Source organism: Sander lucioperca, chromosome 24, assembly GCF_008315115.2.
Source record: "Sander lucioperca isolate FBNREF2018 chromosome 24, SLUC_FBN_1.2, whole genome shotgun sequence".
In the NCBI taxonomy this organism is placed as follows: Eukaryota; Metazoa; Chordata; class Actinopteri; order Perciformes; family Percidae; genus Sander; species Sander lucioperca.
Window position 1 is genome coordinate 15776966 of NC_050196.1, and position 17001 is coordinate 15793966.

The 17001-nt window shown below is 41.4% G+C and overlaps 2 protein-coding genes across 2 annotated transcripts; both read left to right on the forward strand.

Moving 5' to 3' along the window:
• Nucleotides 1-309: 309 nt before the first annotated feature.
• pwp2h (PWP2 small subunit processome component) lies at nt 310-9401 on the forward strand. Its single transcript, XM_031291723.2, has 21 exons — nt 310-499; nt 994-1106; nt 1317-1411; nt 1531-1630; nt 2215-2358; nt 2445-2580; nt 3094-3314; nt 3743-3886; nt 4037-4107; nt 4199-4335; nt 5598-5746; nt 5863-6010; nt 6444-6594; nt 6793-6973; nt 7098-7245; nt 7484-7592; nt 7851-7916; nt 8293-8511; nt 8597-8747; nt 8871-8945; nt 9084-9401. Exons 1-21 carry the CDS (start codon nt 482-484, stop codon nt 9250-9252), a joined length of 2745 nt encoding a protein of 914 aa, XP_031147583.1. The 5' UTR covers nt 310-481; the 3' UTR covers nt 9253-9401.
• A 797-nt stretch (nt 9402-10198) lies between these two features.
• Nucleotides 10199-15917, forward strand: eed (embryonic ectoderm development). Its single transcript, XM_031291751.2, has 12 exons — nt 10199-10356; nt 11079-11231; nt 11571-11663; nt 11971-12036; nt 12442-12567; nt 13111-13192; nt 14136-14227; nt 14320-14453; nt 14550-14655; nt 14919-15077; nt 15222-15295; nt 15629-15917. The coding sequence occupies exons 1-12, from the start codon at nt 10237-10239 to the stop codon at nt 15753-15755; spliced, it is 1332 nt and encodes a 443-aa protein (XP_031147611.1). The 5' UTR covers nt 10199-10236; the 3' UTR covers nt 15756-15917.
• The last annotated feature ends 1084 nt before the right edge of the window (nt 15918-17001 follow it).

Genomic DNA, 17001 nt, shown 5'->3' on the forward strand with positions numbered 1-17001 from the left:
GAACACTTACGTTTATTTTTCTAAAGGCTACAATTTAATTTGATGAAAAATACAGTACATCTAGTCCTACAATATAACAATATAAAGATATATGCCATTTGTGTTTATGATATTGGTGATGCCATCCTAGCCAAAATAAACCATATTAATAGGAATATATGTATTTCTTACTGGGAATTTGAGAACTGTCAAAAAGAAATGTATGTATACTCAATAAAATATCAGACTTGTGTAATAGATATTATTATGAATTATAAATTGTATTCGTTTACCCTCCCTGCCGCTAGAGGGCGCAGTGGTTTAGGTTTAACTCATTTCAAACCGGATGTGTCGAGTGTCAACAAAATGCAAACACGTGTGGGCTAGAAGAGGAAGAAGCATGTGTAATATTAGTCCTATATTTACGCTTCTACGAAGATACATAGCTACATAATTACAAAAAAAACTATTAATGCGTTAAGTTTAAAGGATATTCAGTAAAATGAAGTTTGCTTATAGGGTAAGTACGCCTCTGCTAGCTAACTTGGTACTGTCGCGCTGCTGGGTAACATGGATCTATCTGTGAATGGGAGAGGACTGCACACCAGACTTTATTCAAAAAATTTTTGATATGTCATTTCATATCGGTAAAGGGGAAGAATCGCGTTGCACATTTAAGTCGTTTTATTGTAAAGTGACAACATTCACACTTAAGTTCGGCTGCATTTAATGTTATAATTTAATCGTTTTTACATGGGTTATTCCTAACCGTCTTTCACTAAAATAACTTGTTACACTATTAAAGGACCAACCAAGTGACATTTCATTAAAGTCCTAAGTTTACAAGAACATGTTACTGTATTGTGACGGGATTGAAGTCATTTTATTTATCTACGCCTGCGTGTTACTGTTAAATTCCCATATTTTTGAATGAGTTCCGGATGAAGTTCTCTCCCTAGACACAAACGGGAGCTTGTAACGTTTAGTGATTAAACCACTGTCTCTTTATTGTAGTTTTCCAATCTGCTCGGAGCAGTCTATCGTCAGGGAAATTTGAGTTTCTCTAAAGATGGCAACGCTGTGATCAGTCCGGTTGGAAACAGAGTCTCTGTTTTCGACCTGAAAAAGTAAGTCATAATTAAATACATGAATATATATGGCGAGTCGTTAATGTTGTCACCTGGATGCTGTACAGAAGCCCTGCCTGCAAATCAAGTTGCAAGAGAGACAAATGTAAATAATGCATGATGGTGAGACCTGGTGGTAAATGTAAGTTCACCGTCATAAGCATACAAGTCAAAGCAAAACTGATTTATTTCTTCCTTTCTCTCCTCCAGCAACACATCTGAGACATTACCCGTCTCCACTACAAAAAACATAACATGTGTGGGTCTCTCTCCTGATGGGAACATAGCAGTCGTGGTGGATGAAGGTAAGATACAACGTTGTCAGTCTTTTACTAATGTGTGATATAAGAACTTAAGCATGAGTCATTGTCCTCCTGTCGCAAAGAAAACAACAAAAGTCCAAAAGTGTGTGTTTGTGTCACAGATGGCGCAGCGATGTTGGTCAGTCTCATCACCCGAGCCACCCTTCATCATTTCCACTTTCACAAGCCTGTCAGCAGCATCCGCTTCTCACCTGATGGCAGGTAAGGATGTCTGATGAACTGAATTGATGAAGTGATTAAAAACCACAAATTCCTGGTTCCCAAGGTGACATCCTCAAATAACTTATTTCGTCCCACCATCAGTCCATTACTGCAACTCTTTTGTGGGACAAAATGATGCTGATCTTTGATCTAAGAGGTACATTTATGTTTAAACAACCTCTAGAGCCATAATATTATACAGTTCAAAAATAGAATAAAGAAAAATACTTGATCAATACAGAAAGGAGAAGACCGGAATATAGGAATTGAAATGTAATGTAAGGGTGTAGTTGTATGTTGTTTTCTTGTTGTAACTGTTGTATGACCTACAATCTTGTATGCTGTATCTATTAGTTTTTTTCCTGTAATAATGATATTGTGAAGTAGGGGCAGGACTATATAAGCATTATGCTTCTACCTGCTCCTTCTCGAACCTATCCTTTTTTTTTTTTTTTTTCTTTGGTAAAAGCCGATATGTTTGTCTTTTTATCTCTGTGTTTTTATTTTATTTTGTTTGTTTCTTTTACAGCATGCTGTTTGTTCGAAATGAATACAAAATCAAATCAAATTGGTTCCCCTTTCAGGAAGTTTGTTGTTACGAAGGAGAACGTAGCTCTGATGTACCACGCTCCTGGAAAGCAGCGGGAGTTTAACGCCTTCGTGTTGGACAAGAGCTACTACGGCCCCTACGACGAAACCACCTGCATCGACTGGACGGACGACTCCAAGTGAGTCAACGTTTGTTAGACGTCAAAGCATGCAAAAACAGTGAGAAAAAAAAAAAAGATGTCATGGTTGTGACATTTTCCTTCAGGTGTTTTGTGGTGGGCAGCAAAGACATGTCGACGTGGGTGTTTGGTGCAGAGCGCTGGGCCAACCTCATCTACTACTCCCTGGGTGGACACAAGGACGTCATCGTGGGCTGCTTCTTTGAGAAGGACAGCCTGGATGTGAGTTTGGTTTCGCCTTCCACTACTTTGTGATTTAAGCTGAAAGGACACGTGTGGTTTTGTACGAAAATGAAAAAAGAAAATGTCAATATCAGTGTTTTCGCTCAGTTTGTGGAAGACTTAGGTGCGCAGATTTGGCGGAGGGGTTTAGCGGTCTTTCCTCAAGAAAATGTGATGTTTTTAAATAAAAGAAATATGCAGTTGGCCATAAATTTGGACCATTATTTTCACCATATCTGTGTCTAAAACGTTGGAAAAGCTAGCACAGATACAAAAATAAATGACACCCAAAACACTTAAACACAAAAATTGCTAAATTAGTCCAACTACAATCATTAGATCTGAAAAGTCTTTCAGTTCGTTTGGCTTTTTTTCAACATTTTTGGCACTTTTTTACATTCATTCGGTTTAGGTGCTGCCAAAACCGGCTCAGGTGCTGCACCTAAAAGACTTATGACAGGGAAAACCCTGAATAAAGAGACTCTGATAAGAGTGTTGGTTCTGTGTTGCTAGCTGTACACGGTGAGCCAGGACGGGACGCTGTGTGTCTGGGAGAGCGACACCGAGCTGGACGGCCTCGTCCTGAAGAAGAGCCAGGATAAACCCAAGCCCCCGGGGCCGGGGGAGGAAGAGGAGTCTGAGGAGGAAAGAAATGAGGGAGAAGTCATCAGAGGGAAAGCAGGAGCTCCCAAAGAGAAGAATACCAACAACGTTCGATACAAGCAGAGGAGCAAGTAAGACACATCTGATCTTACTTTTATTTACTTGAGAACTTACTTAAGAAGCCATACAACAGGTTTTCATTCCAATCTCTCAGTCACAGTCGTTCCTCACAGCCAGAAGTCCTTCCAAAACACTGTAATGTTCATACCTTGACACTTTGCGTGGCAATCATCCCGCTTTCCATTAGGCTTTTGGCTCTTCACAGAGCACAGGTTTATGTGTCCCTTGGCTGTTCTAAATTTATAATAGCAGTATCAGCATTTGTAATGAAAATCAGCATGTGTTGTAGCTTAGAGCTAATGTTGTGTAGTAATTTTTTCTTCTCAATTAAAGCTTGAGGAACTTCCTTCCCAACAAGATAAAGGTAAATACCAGATGATGTAGTACTCAGAAGGCTAAAAGCAGCTCTCTGTCTTTCTGTTTGCCTCTGCTCTTGTAGACACTTCTTCAACAAGGAGGGGGATTTCAACAACTTGACAGCTGCCGCCTACCACAAGCCGACCCACATCCTGGTCACAGGCTTCGCCTCTGGAATCTTCCACCTGCACGAACTCCCAGAGTTTAACCTCATTCACTCCCTAAGGTAAGAGAAAGAGAGGGTTTTTTTGTGAAGTGAATTTATCAACGTGCTGGAGTGGGTATTTCGGAGACATAAGTAAAAATGGGACTAGAATATGCATGTTGCAAGTTTTTGGTGAGGTAGATTTGAAGAAAATGTTGCTTCTCCTTTCAGTATTTCAGACCAGAGAATCTCCTCAGTGGCTATAAACAGCTCTGGAGACTGGATCAGCTTTGGGTGCTCGGGTAAGACGTCTTTTCCTCTGTTTTTTTTAATTTATATTTTTTTTTACTCAATAATTACCTGTTTTTCTAAAAAAAGTAAGTGTTGTTTCAGGGATGGGTCAGCTGCTGGTGTGGGAGTGGCAGAGCGAGTCCTACGTCTTCAAGCAGCAGGGACACTTCAACAACATGGCCTCGCTGGCGTACTCGCCAGACGGACAATACATCGTTACAGGAGGCGACGATGGCAAGGTGAGTGCTCGACACTTTCCCCTGATACATACAGGGTCTCCACGGGGCTCTTAAAGTGGCCATATTATGCTCATTTTCAGGTTCATAATTGTATTTAGAGGTTGTACCAGAACAGGTTTACATGGTTTAATTTTCAAAAAAACACCGTATTTTTGTTGCTGCAGCTCCTCTTTTCACCCTGTGTTCAGCTCTCTGTTTTAGCTACAGAGTGAGACCTCTCACTGCTGTAACATCTTTGTTGGCAGTCGCACATGCGCAATAGCTAGGTAAGATCACATCATCTAGCTAGCTGTTTGTTTCTACAACTTCAGTAGTACAAGGCAGGATTAGCCAGGAGACTTCTTCTAAACGAGGGCACACTTCCAACTTTGCGTTGTAAGTAGTTCTTTTGTAGATTATGGTGAACTAGTGTGTGTTGTAGCAGTGTTTTGCCATTCAGAATGAGCTAGCATACTAGCGCTAGCATACTAGCGCTAGCCCTTCCGATTTTGAACAGCTCACCCAGAGACTGGAGGCAGGACACATTCAGAAACCCGTATCTCACTCTAAACAGCATGGATGTTTTTTTCCCAAGTTTATATGTGTGTGGAAGCACCAGAGACACAAAATAACACCCCAAATCCCAGAAAAAGTGAATTTTTATTTTCATAATATGGGCACTTTAAAAGTCTACAAAGTCAAAATCAAAATTTTAGGCCTTAAAAAGTCTTAAATTCCCTGAATTGTTGTGTTCTAGGTCTTAAATAATTTCTTAATATTCCTCTAATGCTCATTGAAATGTTGTTTTGTTTCCGTCTAATGGCGTGTTGTAGTTCTAAATATAACCACTTTATATTGCAGCCAGTCAGCTTTCGTGTTATTGCTGCGAGTCTCCTTTCAGATTGTACCACAGACACAAAATGTTAGTTCAAAAATGCATCCGACCTGTGTTCGGTACTATGTACAACAATGTTCAGTTTGAAAAATGTCTTTACTTTGCAAGTCATTTTGTGACTGCATTTCCTTTGTATGCTTTTTGTTGTCTTGTTTTTTTATGTTGCGATATAGGTCTTGAATATCATTCATAAAGGTCTTAAAAAGTCTTACATTTGACTTAGAGAAACCTGCAGAAGCCCCGTACATATTTTTAACAAGAAGGAGAAGTCATATTATTATTTCAGGGGCTTGAAAATGTAAAAAAAAGAATGCACCCAAGTCTCAAAATAAATGTTTTCTTCCATGCCTTTGTGTCAGAGATCAAGACTGTGGTTTCATCTCCGCAGGTCAAAGTGTGGAACACCAACAGCGGCCTTTGCTTCGTCACCTTCACAGAGCACACCAGCAGCGTCACCAAGGTAACCTTCACGTCCAGCGGCTTCGTCATCGTCAGCGCTTCTCTGGACGGGACGGTCAGAGCGTTCGACCTGCACAGGTAACAAATGTGATGGAGATGGGGGGGGACTGGAAAACACAGAGAACTGGAATGCCTTTTGTGTCTAAAGAGAAGTGACTTTTCAATCTGTGCGTGTCCGTTTTTATTCATTACAGGTACAGAAACTTCCGGACGTTCACGTCGCCTCGGCCTGCGCAGTTCTCCTCCCTGGCAGTAGATGTCAGCGGGGAGCTGGTGAGCGCAGGAGCCCAGGACTCCTTTGAGATCTTTCTGTGGTCCATGCAGACAGGGAGACTGCTGGAGGTAGGCCCATAATGACACATAGAAATGCGGCTTTTGTTTAAATATGCTCTTATTAAGGCTGACTTATATTGTGATTGCGATGTGATTCACGATATTGGAGGGAATGATCATTTTTGTGTCGTCATTTTCATTGAAGAATATATATATATATATATATATATATATATATATATATATATATATATATATATATATATATATATTATTTTATTTTTTTTTTAATGATTACAGTTTGAATTTTGCGAGGATCTGTACCAAACAACGATTTTGTCTCTGCAGAACCACAATACTTCATTCAGATGGGTCGACACATTCATTCATTGCCTTTAACAAATATTGTGCTAGTCCATATTGCGATTTCTATACAATTGCCATTAATTGTGCAGCCCTCGCTCTTATTCACCCGCCCCACCTCCTCCCTGTGATTGACCAGGTCCTCGGGGGTCACGAGGGTCCGGTCAGCTGCCTGTGTTTCAGTCCAGTCCAGTCCATCCTGGCCAGCGCCTCGTGGGACCGCACCATCCGGCTGTGGGACATGTTGGACAGCTGGCAGGTCAAAGAAACACTTCCCCTCAGCTCTGATGGTAAATACACTCCCTGTGTCTTTTTTGTACTGCCACTAGGGGGCAGCCAAGCTCAAAAGAGTTGAGTTCTTGACACAAATAGGGCGTTCCCACTGCACTGCAGGAACTTTCCCAGCGGACCAAGAACCTTTTTGCGATGGATAATGTAAATGACCACACTCACTGTGCTTTTGTGTGTGTGTTTTTTTTCCCCCTCAGGTTTGTCAGTGACTTACCGCCCTGATGGTCAGGAGTTGGCTGTGGCCACTTTGAACGGTGAAATCTCTTTCTGGAACCCCCAAACAGCCACACAAACCGGCTCCGTGGCCGGACGCCACGACCTGGAGACGGGCCGCAAAGAGACGGATAAAATCACAGCCAAGCAGTCCGCAAAGGGCAAGTGAGTGAGAGAATTGCGCTTATTTCCTTTTGTTCCAATCCGGAGAGGAAACGTCTGATTTGATGGCTTTTTTTTTTGTGGAATTTATGATTCAGAATGCGTTTTCTGCTTTTTGTGCTTCTAGGTCCTTCACGTCGCTGTGCTACTCTGCGGACGGGGAGTCAGTTTTGGCGGGAGGCCAGTCCAAGTTTGTCTGCATCTACAACGTCAAAGAGCAGATGCTCATGAAGAAGTTTGAGATCTCCTGCAACCTGTCCTTTGATGCCATGGAGGTACGGCATCGCCTTCAGCTCAGTCCACACATACTGACATCACAAACTTTGTTTTAGTGGGAAGGACGTGCAACTGCTGTCAACTGTAGATACAGAGAAAAATATAGTGAAATAGTCCTTCATTTAAAGTTTGTAGTTGTTTGATGTTTCCTGGGAAAACTGGGATTTAGACCAGTGGTTACAAACAGACTTACTTGGTCCTTGAACTTCACCAAATGTGGTCTTACGTTGCCTTCAGGAGTTCCTGGACCGACGGAAGATGACTGAGTTTGGCAGCCTGGCTCTGGTGGACGAGGGAGCTGGAGACGGAGACGGGGTCAACATCAGCCTCCCTGGAGTCAGGAGAGGTACTTAGACCAGCTGTTAGTAGTATAAGTATATAAAGTATAGAGTACTTTGTTTATCCAAATAGAGGGTAAGGAATTTGCAGTCACGCAGGTGCAAAGATCAACTTTAGGACATGGACCTTTTTATTGTTGCTTGGAGATGATTCGTGTCTTGTTCCCTAATTCCCTCATGCTGTTGCTTGACTTAACTCAATGTTCTCACTTCAGTTTGTTCTCTATATATCTTGTTTATTTTGTTCTTTCTGTTTATCCGTACAGGTGATATGAGTTCTCGACACTTCAAGCCAGAGATCAGAGTGAGCTCGCTGCGGTTCTCCCCTACTGGTAGGTTGGCATTAGCAAGTTTTGTCAGTTGGAGTAAAGTCTGACAAAAGAGATAAAAAAGTTGCTTATGTTTTGGAAATATAAGCATTTAAATGAAAAGAAAATTAAAATTAGCTTTTGCTTTCAGTCCTTCAACTTTAATGCAGATCTGCAGTCCCCTATCATACTTTAAATGCAACTGTCAGGAAACCAATATTAATCTTAAGTTCAGGAAGGTCTTGAAATATTATGGGGGGGAAAAGTGTATTGGTGACATTCCATCCTGTAAACATGCTTACATTTAGAGGATGTTATGCCACCAATATTTTTATGTTTCCAAGAAAATCCAAGGGAAAACTGGTGTTGGGTAGTTCTAAGTGTTTCCATCTTTTTTCAGGGCGTAGCTGGGCGGCCACCACCACTGAGGGCCTGCTGGTCTACTCCCTCGATGGCTCTCTGGTCTTTGACCCCTACGACCTGGACCTGGACGTGACGCCGGCCAGCATACGTAAGCAGCTGCGGCTTCAGGAGTGGGCGCCGGCCATCGTCCTGGCGTTCAGACTCAACGAAAAAGCCCTCAAGCAGGAAGTGTTGGAAACGGTGCCGCACGAGCAGAGTGAGTGAACGGTCCCGTTTTTTAAATTGTCTATGAATTTCCTACCTCTAAAACTGATGAGTAATATGGATTGTTTGTGTTCCAGTCCCAGTAGTTTGCGGCTCTCTTCCTGACATTTATGTGGAGAAGCTGCTGGGCTTCTTGGCGGCGAGTTTGGAGAAGTCGGGCCACCTGCAGTTCTACATGACCTGGGTCCAGAGCCTGCTCATGCTGCACGGACAGAAACTCAAGAACAGGTCTGTTCTCAGTCCCTTACTACTACCTAGGAATTTGTTTTGTCAAGTACACAAGCTCCGGCTCAAGTACTGTCTCCGTAAAATTGTGAGTGACCGTTGTGATTATCTTTGTCTGGTGTGCAGGTCAGGAGCCATACTGCCCACACTCCAGGCGCTGCAGAAGAGCATCCAGAGACACTTTGACAATCTGTCCAAACTGTAAGTCTCAACTTTTAAAAGTTTAACTAGGTATTTGTCCATACATTTCCCTGTTCCTTTTCCTTTAATGTCATATTATACTTTATATTATAGTACAATTGGCCCCAGTGAACCCACATTTTTGTTTTCTTTGTACAGGTGTGACTTTAACATGTTTAACATTCGCTACGCTGCGGCCCTGTCGAAGCAGAGGGGCCTAAAGAGAGCAGCTGAGGAGGACAAGGGGGGGGAGGAGGAGGAGGAAGATGAAGAGCTGTCTGAGGAGATGAGCGTGGCCTCCTTGGAGGATGCAGACTTGATGCTGTAAATCTGAAGCCAATCCACCTCATTCCACCAACATGGACAATGTCACTGCAAATGAAGAAAAATAATGTTGGACTGTAAAAGTGAACAGATTTGTGTCTACTTGGAAAAACATGATTTTAAACCGTTTTTTATTAAATACATGTAAATGTGTGTTTTTATGTTTTCTTTGGCCTGTATTCAATTTGATTAAAGCCTCTGAACACCCACACAGGTGATTTCAGTCAGTCAGGTGTTATTCTGACTGATTAAACTCTGCTCAGGTTGAAGTGGGCCGGTGCTTAGATGGGAATTTATTAGGTCACACATCTTTTCTACCAATAAGAATGATAAAGGTGTAATTCGTCCTGCCCTAACGTGTGCAACAAAGCTAACAAGAGAACCAGGAAGATGTCAATCAGTCTAAACACACCCACACAGTCCTGGGAAGTGGTCCAGCCAGATTGACTGAAAACACCTGTGTTCATGGCCTTTAAAATCCTGCACGCAGGTGATTTCACTTATTTTGATTGTTGATTTAGATGTAAGATAGCCTTATGGCATATGCAGTTGAAGATGCTTTGTAGGCAACCAGAACCAGCATCTTTAGTATCTGAACCACCTCAACTGGATTCTCTCAATGCAATGCAAAGGTGCAGTCTGGCTGAGACATTTCCTTAACATTTAAAGTTAATTTAATGCTCACTAAACTGTGCATACCCTAGTTGGACTTCAGTGATACTTTTCTAGGGTTGCACCTACTAAAATTTGTTATTTAGTTTTCAATCATTTCATTGTACAACAAGAAATAATGTGAAGTGCTAATAAAGTTACCAAGGCCCACAGTTACAATCATATCGAACGCGGAAAAGCACAAATAATCGGTATTTTCCATATAAATAAAAAAAATGAAGTGAACCTCCATGAACTACAACTTGAGACTGAATCAAACTGCCATACCCGGCAGCACTTGCGGTGGCGGAGCGGAAGAGGCGGAGTTTGAGCCAAAATGAGGGAAAATAAGAACATGTCCGAGTCCCCTTCTCAAGCGGGAAAAGAAATACCGGCGAAAAAGCAGAAACTAAGCAGTGACGAGAACAGTAACCCCGATTTATCAGGAGACGAGAATGTAAGCAGTTAAACGATGTTTCTTTAGCGACAAATCCAATAAATTGCTTCTAGCCAGTTAGCATCGTGCTGAAGTAGCCGGCCGGCTAAAGTGGTTAGCTAGCATCTTTGTTCATCTGTACCGGCTAGGTGTAACGTTAACTTAGCTATGATGATATCAACTGCTAACCACTTGAGTCTGTCTGCGTTGTGACTTGGTTAATTTAATAGTTGTTGAATTAAGGTTTGAGAGATGATACAAAAAATAACGGGTTAATGAGGGATGTCCTCTAATTACCAACATGGAGGGCAAACAAATGCCTTCTTGCCTTGGTCTCTAACGTTAGCAAACATTATTTCCCTTCTGTCAGCAGATTTAAGCTACACTAAATTAAAAATTAAACCACTGGTGCAAGAATAAAGTTCTTCAAGGCTAGTTCCCCTAGACTTGGAGTAAGCCATGTAAATGCTGCAGCAAAATGTGTATTATTGAAGCAGCTAAATACAGTAACAAGATGCTAAAATAGATGTAGGCTAATGCAGATTATTGTAACTAAGTTACACCTTATTTTACAAAATAACGTGCTGTGTGCACGGTTGCTTGTCACTTGTTAGTAGTATGTCTACAGCAGTGTAAAAACAGCTCCAGGTACTGGTAAGACTTGATGGTTTAGCTTGTAAAGGTTCCTACTGACTCTCTTTAACATGTCCACACATCACCTGGTTTTTTGTGTGCATTTGCAGGATGATGCTGTCAGCGTTGAGAGTGGGACTAACGCAGAGCGCCCAGACACACCCACGAACACTGCCAACGCCCCGGGCAGAAAGAGCTGGGGCAAGGGCAAGTGGAAGTCCAAGAAGTGCAGATATTCTTTTAAATGTGTCAACAGCCTGAGGGTGAGTACAGACGCCACCCTGAACAGTTTGTTGAGTCCAAGTTTCCTCCTTTCTTCTACCAAAGCCTATTCAGTAGGTTTGGGAGTTTTCTATCATGTTAGAATTACCACCAAAGTATTATTTTTTTACAAAAATATACACAGCATGTTGTCCATTTCCCTTCTCCTGTATCAAACCTACATATCCTGCTTACAAAGTTGCTTACATAACCATCCGTTAGATTTTTACAGGAGTAACGTTACAGTCTTATCACATGCTGAAATAGCCAGCGTGCGTTAGGTGATTTGTGTTCATTTCACCCTCTGAACTTTGTGAATAATGACATACTGATCTCTCCAGGAGGACCACGGCCAGCCGCTGTTTGGAGTCCAGTTTAACTGGCACAGCAAGGAGGGAGACCCGCTGGTGTTTGCCACAGTCGGGAGTAACAGGGTAAGTGACATGAGGAATTCATGTGGTATTTCTGTGACACTGCACAGGAATGTGCACAGTGGCGCATTTTGTTTGGTTGGTTGGACCTCAGCATTTGGGTGTTGATGGCGCAGTGGATATGACGCATGCTTTTGGTGGGGGGTGATCTGGGTTCAATTCCCACTGCGATACATCAACCAACATGTCCCTGAGCAAGACACTTAACCCCTAGTTGCTCCAGAGCCGTGCAACTTCTGACATATGTAGCAATTGGAAGTCGCCTTTTGTCTTGTTCCATACTTAACTGGTGCTGTCTTTTCTTCCCCAGGTAACTCTGTATGAATGTCACTCTCAGGGAGAAATGAGACTCTTGCAGTCTTATGTCGATGCAGACGTATCCTTTTACTTGTTTGAGATTCTTTGTGAGCTGTCTCCTCCTTCATTGTCCTTCTGTCACTCAGACACCGTTTCAGGTCCACTTGCTTTTGTTTTAAACAGCTACTATATAACCTTGATGGCAGGAAACCGACAGACATATTAAATTGCTTGAGTGGAGCTAAACCCAAACAATGACTGCATTAAGGTGAGGTCATACTTGAAATGTTTGCGTGAATGTTGTTTAACACAATCATATTTGAAGATTTAAAAAAACAGGGATTCTGTCAGAGGTTAAAAATGAGTGCATCTCTGCAGGTTGGGGGCAGGGTCACTGGTATACAGTAGATTCCCACTATAGAGGGAAATTCTGCTCACTGGGAGAGTTTTTTGTTTTATTTTCCTTGACTAAATGTGTGTAAAGGCAGATGAGAACTTCTATACGTGTGCCTGGACCTACGACACAAACACAAGCCATCCTCTGTTGGCTGTCGCCGGGTCCCGTGGCATCATTCGGGTGATCAACAACATCTCAATGCAGTGTATCAAGGTAAAGCTGATCTGTCTTCTCACAGCCAATAGACTTCATTCATTTGTATGCACCCTGGGCTGTGTTTTCCAGCCCAACATCACATTTTGTCTGGGAGTAACACAGCACACACTTAGCCATCATTCCTCCATATATTCCTTAAAAGTAAATACATTGATTAAAGATGCATTTAGTGTACCAAACAGCCTGTCACGGGTGGTTTAAGCACCATGATGGAGAGGGAGATTATGTCCTTTTCTGCCTTGGCTTGTTTTGGGGAGCCACATGTGATATTGCCATTTGTTGGGAGCCATTTTAAATGTAGTTTTTCTTCGACCTTTCTCAATGTGAATGTTTCCTTTTTCATTACAAGTGACCCAAGTTCAGATTGATGTTATTCAGAAAAAATGCATCTTTGTAGTTAGCTCAATCATAAACCATTTATCAAAAATGATTCCCTGTACATTAATTCAGTTTTACAATGATTATTTATTCATTCTCAGCAATGGCAATTAAATCAAAGATCGTGTCTACAATTATAACCTTTTTTTTGTTCAACTCCAGCATTATGTAGGTCACGGAAATGCTATCAATGAGCTAAAGTTCCATCCAAGGGATCCAAATCTCCTCCTGTCTGTCAGCAAAGGTAAAGAACCTGCAATAGCAATGCAATTAACCTATGACACAGAAAAGCCAGTGAGGGGATGGTATGGCACGTGTTGTTTTTGTGAAGTGAATACAACATCACTGACATGTGACAAGGCTGTGTTTTGGATGCAAAAACATCAACTTTGATGGCTTTATAGACCTAATCTCGACACTAAAAATTCTCTCTCGCCCATGATTTGTTACTACCTACTTTGTGGCACCAGCATGTCTATAAAGATTTTTTTATTACCAGGGCCATATGAAGTGTAATCCTTTATTTAATTGGGTGAATGTTGACTGGACACATTTCATGTTTTTCCAGTTACAGCCTGCTTTTTAAAGTTGTTGAATTCACAGCCCGTAGGTGCCCCAAACATCAGCCTCGCCCCACCGAAAGTGCATTATGATATATTCACTGTTAGATCAGTGTAAAGGAGGTGTCGCTCATTTGATTTAGCTGCTACCGCTGCCTCACTGTCACTACCGACAGCTGCAAGTGATGAATTAGTTTGTAAAGAGCAGTTCACCTTTTGAGAACATAATACATAAAACCACATGTCGTTAGCCAGATTTCCTTCTTGTAATGGAGGCAAAATGTGTTTGTTTGACCAGAAAAACTAACCATATACTTGATCCAGATTCTTGATCAACTCCTGAGGGGAAAGACCTTTTTCACGGCAGACATGTTGACATGTCATAGTAGGAAAAGCACAGGTGTAATTAAAACCATTAATGATGGCTGCATTCCACTTAGGAGAGGTCCTGGTATTGTTCATGCTGACTCACTGAAATAGCTTACTGGGACACTTGATGGAATTGAGCCATCGTTAAGGTTATCAATTTCAACTGTGCTTTTCCTACTATGACAAGTCAACATGTCTGCTGTGAAAAAGGTCCATTAAGATGATCGATTTAATTCTTGACTGAACTTGTTTCCTCAGATCATGCCCTTCGTCTATGGAACATCCAGACGGACACGTTAGTGGCAATATTTGGCGGTGTGGAAGGACATCGAGATGAAGTCCTGAGTGCTGTGAGTGTTTAGTTAAATCAGCCCCTCGGTGAATAACAAAGCTCAACAATACCTGGATCTAAACATGCTTTATTTTTATAATCCCGCTGCAGGATTTCGATCTTCTAGGTGAAAAGATTATGTCATGTGGGATGGACCACTCCTTAAAACTTTGGCGAATCAATTCCGAGAGAATGCAGAAGGCCATCCGTGGGTCTTATGAGTACAACCCCTCAAAGACAAACCGGTATAAAACACCACCATGTCAGTTTTAGGCTATCGCATCTTCAGACTGATTTATTTCATCGTCAGAGTGATTTATTTCAATGTGTGTTTTCTTTAGGCCTTTCGTCTCGCAGAAAATTCACTTCCCCGACTTCTCAACACGAGACATCCATAGGAACTATGTGGACTGTGTGCGGTGGCTGGGGGATCTTATTCTTTCCAAGGCAAGTTAGTAGTCAGTGTCAAGATATTTACAGACGGCTATCAAAGTATTTCAAAGTAAAAACTTGACTTAAATCTACTTCTTTTGGCAACTAATTCAACACAGTGTGCGCAAAAACTGGTCCAAATACTTTCTGATCTTAAATATGTTCTATTCTGAAATCACATTTTCTGGCAAAATGGTCAAATAAAAAACCAGCTGTGTATGTAGCTGTAACTATTTAAATAACATGATCTTTATTTATCTGTTTCTGTCTCACTGCAGTCCTGTGAAAATGCCATTGTCTGCTGGAAACCAGGAAAGATGGAGGACGACATCGATCACATTAAACCCAATGAGTCAAATGTGACAATTCTGGGACGCTTCGATTACAGCCAGTGCGACATTTGGTACATGCGCTTCTCCATGGACTTCTGGCAGAAGGTTAATTTTTCACATTTTTCATCTGTGGCTGTATATATATGGTCATCTTACAGGTCTCATTTAGTATTTTATATTTTTGACCAATTGTGAACACGCGCAAATAAAGTAATCTTAAATTTGGTCTCCTTTGTTGCTGATTGACAGATGCTCGCTTTAGGAAACCAGGTGGGGAAGCTTTATGTGTGGGACCTGGAAGTGGAAGACCCACACAAAGCAAAGTAAGTTCATTTATTTATTTTTGTTGGTTTTAATCCTCATTGACAGCCGGAACACTCCTTCTGTCACTGATGATGATAGTCAGCTAAATACTGGTGTGTAATCATTACACAACGCTTCAGTGACCACAGGAAACGGTGTGATGTCATCATCTCAGCCAGAGTGAACAGTCTGGAGTGGCGGCTAGCGTGTTTGTAGGTTTGGGGTGTGAGGCTCAGTGTGAAATGCCTGCCGCATTTTATAGATTGCAATCAGCACGTATGGATTTTTCCCAGGCTGCATTTGTGAAAATGTCTGGTAAAAAAATGTCAAACCGTCTCCTCTCTGGTCTCCAGGTGCACCACACTGACCCTCCCCAAATGCACATCGGCCATCCGGCAAACCAGCTTCAGCCGCGACAGCAGCATTTTGATAGCCGTGTGTGACGATGCTTCAATCTGGCGCTGGGATCGACAGCGCTGAAGAAGTAGTTTTGGTTCCTGTTGCTTCCCATCCTCCCAACCTGTTGCCCTGTTGTACAGACCTACACTGCAAGAAATGTCTGTTTGAACATTTAATCTTACGTGTGGTCTAAAAATACAGTATTTCCTTAAAAAAAGAAAAAGGCGAGAATTCATGCCAGGCGAAAATTGTGCCAAGGCAGGATGAGATGATTCCTTTTGTTTTTATTTCCTGTTTGTCTGTTGGCAGGATGTTTTAAAGATACGCTTGATGTCTGAACATTTTATATCCAACAAAACATCAGTGGAGATCTGGCAATTATTCCTTTTTAGGTCAACATATTTGAGCCACAACAGTAATAAAAGATGGACTTTGTTCCAAATCATAGGTGAAAATTGAAATGTTGAGGAGCAGGAATCTTATCCGCATGTTGGGGAAATGTTTACCTTCAGCAAAGTGCCTTATAGATTTCTATGCAGTCTCCATTCATTAAAAGTTTATAAATGAATCAATAACACCAGCTTAATCAAGTGGAATCATCTCTGGCAGGTTTTTTGGGGGAAAATTAGCTTTTAAGACACACTCGATGAAATGACCAAAGATGGGTTTTCTTTGCAGTGTGCCACATTTTATATTAATTATTTCACACAAAAGACATGATTTTGGTTTTTTTTTTTTTTTTTAAATGCCATCTTTGTTTGCTTTGATGCCCTGTCTCCTTCCACCTCCACACATACATACTTGACAGTTTTTTTCAATTTACTGTAATACCGTTTGACGTTGGAGGCTTTGAGTACACTCAATAAAACGTATTTTGTAAATATATACTTGAGTCAGTTTCTGAAATTGAGTATTGGCAGTTGGCACTTTCATTTGGCTAAAAACCTAAAATTGTTTTAAGTCACTGTTAGTATTTTTCATTTGTAGCTTTTAAACATTGAGAGGAACTTAAGCACAGTTGGCATTTACATTTATAAACAATTCATCCAGACTGGCTTTTATTTTGAAAATGACTACCTATAATCACCCTATAATAAAGTCTGGAATGGGTCTTCCGCCTTTATTTTACGCGGTTCTTATACTTGAATTTATTTGGACTTGAATAAAGCCTATTTTTCTACACATAGCCTACTATAGTTTATTCCTGTACCACTCTCAAATTACAGTATAACGGATATTACAGATCATCTTTAAGGCCTAATGCTGATATGCGTCGTGTTGGACCGTGTAATTGACTCTTTCTGCAGAAGTCGTAATTGGAGGCTGC